General features: G+C 45.2%; 1 protein-coding gene across 1 annotated transcript; it reads left to right on the top strand.

Moving 5' to 3' along the window:
* The first annotated feature begins 7,561 nt into the window (after nucleotides 1-7,561).
* On the top strand, nucleotides 7,562-11,276 carry mafba (MAF bZIP transcription factor Ba). The gene has a single exon (XM_027024526.3). It carries the CDS (start codon nucleotides 7,988-7,990, stop codon nucleotides 9,203-9,205), a length of 1,218 nt encoding a protein of 405 aa, XP_026880327.2. The 5' UTR covers nucleotides 7,562-7,987; the 3' UTR covers nucleotides 9,206-11,276.
* Nucleotides 11,277-11,542: the final 266 nt, after the last annotated feature.

The following is an 11,542-nucleotide window of genomic DNA, read 5'->3' as shown; positions in this document are numbered from 1 at the left end:
CTCTCTCTCTCTCTCTCACTCACTCTTTCTCTCTCCCCCTCTCTTCCATTTTCTCTCCCCTTCTCTTTCTCTCTCCCCCTCTTTCCCTCTCTCTCTCTTTCTCTCCCCCTCTCTTTCATTCTCTCCCCCTCTCTTTCTCTCTCACTCTCTCTCCCCCTCTCTCTCCCTCTCTCTCTCACTCCCTCTCTTTCTTTCTCTCTCTCTCTTTCCCTCTCTCTCTCCCTCTCTCCCTCTCTCACTCCCTCTCTCTCTCTCCCTCCCTCTCTCTCATTCCCTCCCTCTCTCTCTCTCTCTCTCTCGCTCTCTCTCTCTCTCCCTCTTTCTCTCTGTCTCTTGCGACTCTCTTTCACTCATGCCCTCTCGTCCAGTGGTGCACCCTCATCTTGTCAGAGTAGTGTTTAGGAGTCATGGATAATCCCATTTCAAACCTCCACGATGCCCACATGCAGTTCCTAATCCCAGCAGATTAGCAGCTGGATCCAGCACTCCACCTCCCCTCTCCCACTTAAGTGGATTCTGTTAATGACATGTTCACACCTGTGTTTTATTTTGTGATCATCTTGCTGTGGCGACTGACAGCGGGGACCCAAACAGCAGCAGGGAGAATCAGAGCTGCTGTAGTCTTCTGTGCACCAGGGACTTTTATTATGCTTTCTGTAAATCCTTTTGAAATGCCTTTCTGTATGTTGAGAGAATATAACACTGCAGAGTGCTCTAGACGTAAATAACTTACATAACAAACTTTTCCTCACTTTGCCTGTAGAACAGAACTGAATTAAAAGGCAGACAGTATGAAAGACTGAATGAAACCTTTTAAATATCAACGTTTAAGGACAGAACAGACTGACTAAAGAGGAAAGGAGTGGACTGTCCAGCCAATCAGCTTCCACTGCAGGATGCATCATCAATGAAACTAGGACACTGGAACCCAGAACACTGGAACCCCCACATCTCCTTCACATCTCTAATCTCTCCTCAATCTGCATCTATAAAACAAACATGTCTGAGTAGACGTGATGAAGAAACATGATGAACATGTTGGTCTTCCTCTGAACCCAGAAGATCTGAACCCAGAAAATCTGAACCCAGGACTCTGATCCAAGGACTCTGAACCCAGGAGCTTGGTGTCAAAGGGCCAGTACATGCAGACACTTCCACAGAGTGATCTCCCATAGAGATAAATAAATGGAAAATAGATAAAACAGTGCAGTAGACAAGAAGTGCAGTGTAGACAGGCAGTGCAGTAGACAGGCAGTGCAGTGGACAGGCAGTGCAGTGTAGACAGGCAGTGCAGTAGACAGGCAGTGCAGTAGACAGGCAGTGCAGTGTAGACAGGCAGTGCAGTAGACAGGCAGTGCAGTAGACAGGCAGTGCAGTGTAGACAGGCAGTGCAGTAGACAGGCAGTGCAGTACACAGGCAGTGCAGAGAATAAATGCATTTGACATGAACAGAACATATTCTACAGAAAGAAAGTAATCAGTTCATTTCTGTGTTCATACTGAGTTAATATTTTATATAAAGGTTCCTCCCATTTTGAATTAGCTTGTACACTTCATAGACTAAACTGCTCACGTCCAGCTGGGTGTCATTTCTTCACCTGTTCATTCATTTGTTCACCAAACGTGTGTTTAAGCAAAGCAAATCCACACATGAGCGAGTAATCTCTGATCTGGGGTCAGCTCTGTGTTAACTCCCTGCACTGAATGATTGTAGTCTGTGATCTGGGATCTGCTCTGTGATAACTCTCCCTGCACTAAATGACTGTAGCCTCTGATCTGGGATCTGCTCTGTGATAACTCTCCCTGCACTAAATGACTGTAGCCTCTGATCTGGGATCTGCTCTGTGATAACTCTCCCTGCACTAAATGACTGTAGCCTCTGATCTGGGATCTGCTCTGTGATAACTCTCCCTGGACTGTAGCCTCATAATTAGAAACATCTAGAACACAGAGGCAGGGCCAAATCCATAAAATGCCCCCTCTCTCTCTCCCTCTATCTCTCTCTCTCTCTCTCTTTCTCCCTCTATCTCTCTCTCTCTCTCTCCCTCTATCTCTCTCTCTCTTTCTCTCTCTCTCTCTCCCTCTATCTCTCTCTCTCTCTCTCTCTCTCTCTCTCTCTCTCCCTCTAGCTCTCTCTCTCTCTCTCTCTCTCTCTCTCCCTCTCTCTCTTTCTCTCTCTCTCTCTTTCTCTCTCTCTCTCTCTCTCTCTCTCTCTCTCTCTCTCCTGTCCTATTCATTATGTTATGTTAGTTTCTTAGTAGTTTATATAACCATTTACAAAATAATAAATAAAAATCACAGAGGTAGGTCTAACGCATTTATGTGTTATGGGTTATAAGGGAGAAGCATATTTCTCAAACACATCGCTGAGATTAGAAGACTAAAAACCAGAAGAATTTGTTTTACCGGAATATAACCGCCAGGGGTGCCAGACACTAGCAAATGGCGCACGCACACACAGCGTTTCGGTGTTTCTCTGTCCGGTACCTGAGCCGGTAAAGTTTGGGTTGGACGGGAGTGACGCGTTAAGAACGGTGAGCTCTGCCGCGGTATCACTAGACCCGTGCGCGCGTGTGTGTGTGTGTGTGTGTGAGTGTGTGTGTGTGTGAGTGTGTGTGTGTGTGTGTGTGTGTGTGTGAGTGTGTGTGTGTGTGTGTGTGAGTGTGTGTGTTTATTAGTGTAAACTACTGCTGTCCCCGTTCTATCGATTTTCTTTTTCATATTTATGAGGCCCATCTGCACTTATCTGGCCGCGCGCTCCCGTTTTAAAGACTTGCTTTAGGTTGTTAGATCCTCTTAAAAGTAGACGCTGTTTACGTGCACGCGATATTTTAATAATGCATGTTTCAGTCTAAAAATCGATCTCGTTTGAGTAAACAAGAATGTCTGAGTTAGTCAGTAAGTATTCAATCTTAAATTAATGACCTCCATACAGATAAGTGACTGTTTTCCACAGACTTTAAAAACCTGCTTCTTGGAGCATCGTTTGTTCCACCCTCGGCTCTGACTGATGCACTGATGCTGCGAATGGCCAGGATAGTTCTGGATTTTTTTTTTTTTTTTGGGGGGGGGGGGGGGGGATTTCTGTCAAATGTGCTTTTCGATTTTTTTTAGTTTATTACTGATCAGTCGTCAGGGCTGTTAGAGGAACAACATTTGATCCAAATCCGTTTATTTCGACGATTATGCTCTGAGACCATAATAACAGAATAATACATTAATCGCGCGGGGTTCTGCGATAGTCAATTATTTATATTAATATTCGTCTTTTATCGGAAAGCATCGATCCGGACGAATTACGAGGTCAAATACCTCTACAGTGTGCGTGTGGTTGGTGAATCAGTTAATTTATTAATAAAAAACAGTTCTTACAAACGATGTTACGAACTTACAAGTGTTGCTTTTTATTCACGTTCTCTCTGATCCACAGAAAAGCATAAAAACAGCGATATCATTTTTTCATCTAATAATGTATAGTCTGTTCAGTACGGAAACGTGTGCCCCTCTCTATCGCGCGCGCACTCTCTCTCGCGTTCTCTCGCGCTCTCGTCTTTGCCTTTAGGAACCGCAGTTTGGGTTGTTTGGTCAAAAGTCCTGCTAACAGGTCCAAACGTGTCTCTGACCCGCATGCTTCGATTAACCGGTTATTGAAATGAACCTTTCGATTAACCTTCTCGTCGTGATCCGGCCTAAGCGGGGCTCGCGATACTGGTGACGTGAGGACACGTTTCTAACGCTTTGTCATTGTCCGGGCGCGCGACTACACTGCTCAGGCTCCCTCTTACACACACGCGTGCGCGCACGCGCACTTGGTCATTAGCGTGGCTCCTCTCCTCTTTGCCTAAATGTTATAGATGGTGTCTTATAACTGGTGTGTTATAGATGATGTTTTATAGCTGGTGTCTTATATATGGTGTGTTATAGCTGGTGTGTTGTAGCTGGTGTGTTGTAGATGATGTGTTGTAGATGAGATGGTGTGTTGTAGCTGGTGTGTTGTAGATGATGTGTTGTAGATGGTGTGTTGTAGCTGGTGTGTTGTAGATGGTGTGTTGTAGATGAGATGGTGTGTTGTAGCTGGTGTGTTGTAGCTGGTGTGTTGTAGATGATGTGTTGTAGATGGTGTGTTGTAGCTGGTGTGTTGTAGATGGTGTGTTGTAGCTGGTGTGTTGTAGATGATGTGTTGTAGATGGTGTGTTGTAGCTGGTGTGTTGTAGATGGTGTGTTGTAGCTGGTGTGTTGTAGCTGGTGTGTTTTAGCTGGTGTGTTGTAGATGGTGTGTTGTAGATGGTGTGTTGTAGCTGGTGTGTTGTAGATGGTGTGTTGTAGATGGTGTGTTAAATTGTTCAGGTTAAGCATTACTCCTGGAAGAGAAGACGGATGGCGCGAGACACTTTATGCTGCGTCACACTTTATGGTCATATGTTAGGAAACCGCACAGAAATCCGATAAATGAACGAATTACGTCACATTCTTTTCTTTTTCGATGACATACGTACCTGACTTGGTGTTGCAGATTCTGGCGAGTCGTCCCCATTTTGCTTCACCATTCCAACTCCGATTATACATCCACAGTTCAAAACCTCGCTGGCTGTGAAACAGCAGCGCCGCGTGTAGCTACGGGCCCGGTTGGCCCGGTACACCAGTGCAACGTCCGTCGGCAGCCCCTGCAGCACAGTGTCCTGCAGATCACCGCAAACGCCAAGAGATCCACGCGGTGGCGGCTTGACCACTGCTCAAAGCAACATTTCTGGGGTGGTTTTATTTCTCTTTTTCACTCCTAAAGCTGGTAGGATGGGACGCTCATTAGGCTAAATAAGCGGACATCACCACTTTTTCTTCGCTGTCCATAAGCACAGTGATCACTTAATAGAACATTAACCAGCATATGTTGCTGACACGCGCCTTTTGTAACGTCTCCTCTCCATTACCAGCCGCTATTACCGGGGGAGGGGGGGGGGGGGGGGGGGGGAACGCACGGACAGGTTTGCGTTTACTGGAGAGCGTTAGTACGCGCTAACGGCCCCGGCGACGCTGAGCGAGAGCTGGAGCAGTCGCGCATCGCCGCAGAGGTGAACCGTTTCTACTTCATGCACTGTGTGTTTTCCGTGGATTAGTGTAAACAGGAGTTTTACTGCGAGTTATGCACGGGACGTCGTTGTTAAAATAGCAAGTAGTGTTAATTAAATATATTATTAATGCGATTTATTAGAACTTTGTACAAGCAATATAATGGACAAACAGAGTTGGGTAATTATAGGCTAAAGGTAATAATAATAATAATAATAATAATATTCAACCTTTATAAAATTGTATTCGATTGTAAAACCTTTCCCAGTGAATAAGTGGCAATGTTCTCTTAAGCGTCATTAAATGCACATTATAGCGCTCCGTTCATCGCTTTTGACAGGTCGCTGCAAGCACACGGAATTGTGGAAATTTACTGTCGCTGGTCTGATTCTTCTTTCCATCGCTTCTTGTAAGAAAACGTGTTAATACGTCTTCTCTCGATTATTTAGTCTGAGTCTGAAATGTACTGTATATAATAACTATGATAACTATATATATATATATATATATATATATATATATATATATATATATGTATGTATATATATATATAATATCAGTTATACATATATACACACGTTAATTTTATATATATATATATATATGATATATATAACTATGATATATATATATATATATATATATATATATATATATCATAGTTATTAGTTGTTAACATATATATATATAATAGTTATCAGTTATTAACATATATATATATATAATAGTTATCAGTTATTAACATATATATATATATATATATATATATATATATTATATATATATATATATATATATATATATATATATATATATATATATATATAAATAAAATAGTTATCAGTTATTAACATATATATATAATTTCAGACGTAGCTACTTGCCAAAAATGCAGTTGTGTGTGCAAACGCGCGAATCTAAATAAAATCCTGCAGAAATCTCTGAATGATCTTGCTAGATTTTCTCCGCATTCGAATTGATACAATCCAAAAATCTGCAAATAAACGCATTACAAAGTTGGATGGTGCAACTCATAGGAAGCATGCTTGGCAATTATATATAATATACTATATGCTTCTTAAATATTATATTTCTGTAAAAATCAATTAAAATGTACTACTATGGCTCTCCTTATAATGTTTTGACTGTGTTCTCGTGCAGGAGCCCGTCGCATCCATGCATTAAATACCTCATTGCACGTTTTCATGTCATCTTGAATCTTACTGTGTGTAGTGGTGATTTACTGCTGTCACCCATCCTGGTACTCTTTTTCAAAATCTCAAAATAAACGTATTGATTAAAAAACGGTTCTTTTGCTTTAGTAAATGGATGTCAGAGTTTTGTTCTGTACTTGCAAATTAAGCAGCACTAACTGTATTTTGTCAGTGCAACGGCGCTATTTGCGTAACGGGATGTACGTGTAGCCCTTAATCTCGTAGGGGAAATGCGCGAGCTAAATTATTCCGACGGGCGTCCGACGAATATGTTTGCAGAAATAGTTTTTTAAAAAGAGTTCACATAGTTTAAAGGATGACCACATGGGGGCAGCGTTTGGTGACTTTTCCAGGCTTCTTCACAGTGACCCTGTTACTGGAGACCCTATCGCACGCGTGTCTCCAGAGTTGCAATAACAGACAACAGACTTTCCAGTTATCTCATCTGGAGACACACGCGGCTTCTCTTAGAAGGGCTCGTATAGGTAAGGACTGGCCGAATACTGATCCGGATTAGCGCAACAAATGCACCATATTCATTGGTTGAGACGCTAGAATCACTCATGTCTAGTGCGTCTCCATTAGTCTTAATAACAGACGTGTATTAAACAACAAACACTGGACACACGTTGCCTGTTTGAAAGTGAGGACATACTGAAACTGTAACACGATGTAACTGTACTCCTAAAGTAATGAAATTATTACGCACACCAGCAGACCGTGACCGTGGGTTGGCTTTATGGGTTCTGACCAACGGATTAAGTGGTCTTTTATTCCATGTCTCACTGCGCCCAGAGCTGTTGGGGATGCTGTCCCTACCCATCTACAGCGTCCGTGACTTAAATGTCCACAGTAGTCGTTGGATATGACCAGGACTGTGTTCCATGGCCTTGTCTATGATAAACGTTTGGTGGCGTATTATAGAAAAATGCGAGAAAAGACCTACGGCCAGTGAACTTGTGCCAAACACCTAAAGCAATAATATCGAAAACGCCGGTGACTGGCGGGCCACTGGCACTGAAAGCAGCGTTGCTACAGAGCGTGTCCGCGCGCAGCCGAAGCGCAGAGCGCGAGGCATTCGCAGCCACTCTCCCTTTCTCACCCCCACCTCCTCCTCGCGGAGTCGCCTGACTCGCGCTGTCAGACGCCCTCCCTCCGCTCCTTCCCCGTGTTATGTTAATAAGCGCGTCCAGCGACGCTGGTTGGACGACGGCGCGCGGCTGCGCCCACCTTCGCGCGTGACATCAGCCCGAGCTGTAACAATAAAGGGCGGCGCGCTTCTCCCTGTAGCCCACAGTGGGTACTCCGGAGTGGGTTGTCTAAGGAAGCGAGCCGATATCTCTGCGGTGCAGAGCTGGAACGCTGCTCTCCTAGCGGAAAACACGAGCCTCCGGTCCACCCGTTTCCCTGCACCCGTGTGGCTTTCGCACGTACCGGGAGAGTTTCTAGTGGAGGGACGGGAGCCCACCTCCACCACTCGGTATTCGTTTTATTTATTTGTTGAGTTTAACTTGGCGAAAGGAGCCGATATTGTACTTCTGCACTGAGACTGTCTACCTTCACTCTGTCTACCTCTTCTCCTCGTCGCGTGAGTAGACTGTCGAAGTAACCCGTATGATGCAAATTCCAACGTCTTTTGCTGTGCATTAGCCAGAAAGTTTTTTTTCCCCTTTTTTTTCGTCGTTAAACACTTCGAGCGTCGCTGTATGCTACACCATTCGCGTGCGTCGCGTTGGAGGACTTACAAAGACTACTGCATGAGAAAAGACGGGGAAGAAACGCAAAAGTCTGTTTTTGCGACGTTGGCAAACACTTTCGCGTATCTGCAGAACAGAGACACGATGAGCGCTGAACTTACTATGGGGCCCGAGCTCCCGACCAGTCCGCTGGCGTTGGAATACGTAAATGACTTCGATCTGATGAAGTTTGACGTGAAGAAAGAGGCCCTCGCGGGGCTTGAGCGCTCCAACATACGCCCGTGCAACCGACTCCAGCCCCAGGGCTCCGTATCGTCCAGTCCGGTAAGCACGCCGTGCAGCTCGGTGCCTTCCTCGCCAAGCTTCAGCCCCACGGAGCAGAAGAGTCACCTGGAGGAGCTGTACTGGATGCCGAGCGCCGGGTACCCCCAGCAGCTCGATCCGCAGGCACTGAGCATGACTCCGGAGGACGCGGTGGAAGCGCTGATCGGCGCCACGGCCCACGGACACGCGCCGCCGCCGCACGTGCAACAGCAGCTTCAGCAGGGGGGATACGAGGGCTACCGAGCCGCGCATCACCACCACGGCCACGCGCCGCACCACCACCACCAGCCGCCGCCGCCGCCGCCGCCGCCGCACCAGTACGGGATTCCCCACCACGCCGACGACCTGCCGGGCCATCCGGGAGCGCACGCGCACGCTCAGCACCACCCTCACCGCCACAGCCAGGACGCCGACAGCCCCTCTCCGCACTCCCCCGGCGGCCATCAGCAGCTACACCACCGTCCCCATCCCCACCACCACCACCACCACCACGCGCACGCTCACGCGGGCCAGCAGGTCCACCACAGCGGCGGGGCCGCGCTGAACGTGGAGGACCGCTTCTCCGACGAGCAGCTCGTGAGCATGTCCGTGCGGGAGCTCAACCGCCACCTGCGCGGCTTCTCCAAGGACGAGGTGATTCGCCTGAAGCAGAAACGCCGGACCCTGAAGAACCGCGGTTACGCGCAGTCGTGCCGCTTCAAGCGCGTGCAGCAGAAGCACGTGCTGGAGAACGAGAAGACCCAGCTCATGACTCAGGTGGAGCAGCTTAAGCAGGAGATCAACCGGCTGGCCCGCGAGAGGGACGCGTACAAGATGAAGTGCGAGAAGCTGACTGGCGCGAGCGGGTTCCGCGAGGCAGGGTCCACAAGCGACAACCCGTCCTCGCCAGAGTTCTTTATGTGAGTTCGTGTCTTACGCCTGGCAGCTGGCAGGCTGCTAATCCACTCACGATTAGGATTATTCTAACAACAGCTGTATTCATATTAGAAAGAGTTACCCACAGAAGTAATAACCGCATATATAATCTCCTTCCACTTGGCAACTGAAATACAAAGAAAATGGTATAGTATTTAGTTGATTTTTTGTTTTGTTTTTAGATTTACATCTTTGTAGATTAGTTGCTACTAAAGATCGGATTTTTCCCTTTTGCGAGAGATTATATAGTCTGATCAGAACTATGATTTTATCCAGTGTGTCTCTCTTCTGGTAGAACACTGGATAACATCTTGTGCTCAGGAGAGAAAATAAATATAATGAAAGGAGATTTTCGCTAAGAGGAGAGTACTTTGGACCTTTCGTACCTCTTGGCCCAAAAGTCAGACTTGTCATTTGAGAACAATACAATATGCAAAACTTTTAACTTCTCTCCTAACAACGAGTCCCCTGTAACTTCGACAGCGGAAACAGGGGGGTCTTTTATGCAACCTCTCACTGGTTTATTGCCTGCTTGGTTATATAAAGATAGATATTACAACAACTAAAAAAATCTGCATTAAAATATTAATCCTGCATGCTGGACATGTACGGTGATAATTTCTATTTTGTACTTTCTTTTTTTCTTCGTGTATCTTAAACAGCATGTGTTTGATCTCGAGCTTTCCCGTGACTCTGTCTGGGACTTTAGACATGAAATGGTGACCATATCACGGCGACTGCGCGTGCAGTCTTAACATTGTTTGGGGTTAATTTTGGCTTGTAAATACATGCAACAGCAAAATTGAAAAAAAAAAAAAAATTAAAAAACATTGAGAGATTGTTTTAAATCGTTGGCAGTTTTGTTTAATTTGGGGAGGGGGACTGAGTTCCACAAACGGGCATTTTTGCAGTTGCATCTAAAGTCAACAAACTTTGTATATTAAGTGCACTTTTTTGGATAATGATTTTGGTTTTGGCTGTTTTCATTTTGAGTTTTTTTGCAGACCGCCCTCAAGGAAAACAAAGACACAGATCCTAACAGGCTAACGGGACTCGTTAAATCCAGACACGGCAGACTGCTGGAGCTAGAGACGTCCTCTGCGTTACGAAAGCAGTGCAATAACAGGCAGTTTAATCAGACACATTAAGAAGCCATGCAATAACAGGCAGTTTAATCAGACACACAGTGAAATTCCTTAAGGAGCATATTATTGCTCTATAAATAACTCTCGCGACACAGAGGCATGCGCCTCGCGCCGTGTTATTGTGGTGTTTATTTCCTTTGGCGTTCATCGCCCGCGTCCGGTAGAAAAAAAACCGCAGTTTTGTCATATTGCATAATCCATGCCAACGATATAATCTGCTAATCCGAGCAAGATCTGTAGGTGTAGCTGGTTTCATTTTACCTAGACGTGCAGGACGTCGGCGAACGCCTTTAACTATCCTTTCTCCCACTTTCATGAACTGAACAATATTTCCAGAAAGAGTATCAGAGCACTGAAGGTCGGTTGGAGTGCGCTCTTAAATCAGGGTTTTGGACGATTGCGCGGGACAGTTTTAATGAGCATTGTTAAATGTTTTCCTGTATTTTTTTTCTGCCGGTCAGTAAAAAAAAGGGATTCAGGTTTTGCAAAATCTCAAAATGAAAATTCTATGTATGTTATCTGTTCTGTTTTGTTGTTTATTATTATTTTTCGAGATTCTGGTTCTGCTGGCCGGATTCATAGGTGTGTTATTTTTAATGATTAAATTAACAGACTGTCAGATCATACTGAATAAGCATGGTGCTTGCATTTAAGATTATAGCGAAAACGTCGCGCATTTAATGATCTTTTGTTACTGATTCAACTGTGTTGAAATCAAAACTACAGCAGCGGGTTGTTGTGCTGTTTCTTCATTTCACGTATGACGCGAGGGGATCAATTTTCAATCCTGTTTATATAAATGAAAAAGTTAAATTTGGACTGTTCCATTCAGGCTGGTTTCTGTTTTGTCTTATTTTTGTTGTTTTTTGAAGAAATGGTTTCCTATTTTGCTTATTAAAGTCATCGAAATGGCATTTATTTGGTGTTTTTTCTTTTAGTCCGTTTGTGCGTGTGTTAACTCGATCATAGCGGTCTGGGGTCCGCGCAGGGGCCAAGGTCACCTCGGTAACCTGCGCAAACCCCCTAAAAGCGGGGCGAGTTTTTCATCTGCGGTGAAGATGTCAGTTCTGTACAACTTGACTTGTGTATAAAAGCCTTCCACACTACAGAGGAGGTGATCGTGCTCATTCAGCAGGCCATTACGGTAAGGCGGAGCTGGGTTCTTCAGCGCTTGTGCATC

The sequence above is a fragment of the Electrophorus electricus genome, chromosome 24, assembly GCF_041902795.1.
Source record: "Electrophorus electricus isolate QZ-2024a chromosome 24, ASM4190279v1, whole genome shotgun sequence".
In the NCBI taxonomy this organism is placed as follows: Eukaryota; Metazoa; Chordata; class Actinopteri; order Gymnotiformes; family Gymnotidae; genus Electrophorus; species Electrophorus electricus.
The sequence above is the reverse complement of the archived record's forward strand: the minus strand, read 5'-3'. Positions and strand labels throughout refer to the sequence as shown.

What these genes read in the sequence shown, in the direction of transcription:
- mafba (XM_027024526.3), top strand. Translation starts at nt 7,988, where the DNA reads ATGCTACACCATTCGCGTGCGTCGCGTTGGAGGACTTACAAAGACTAC.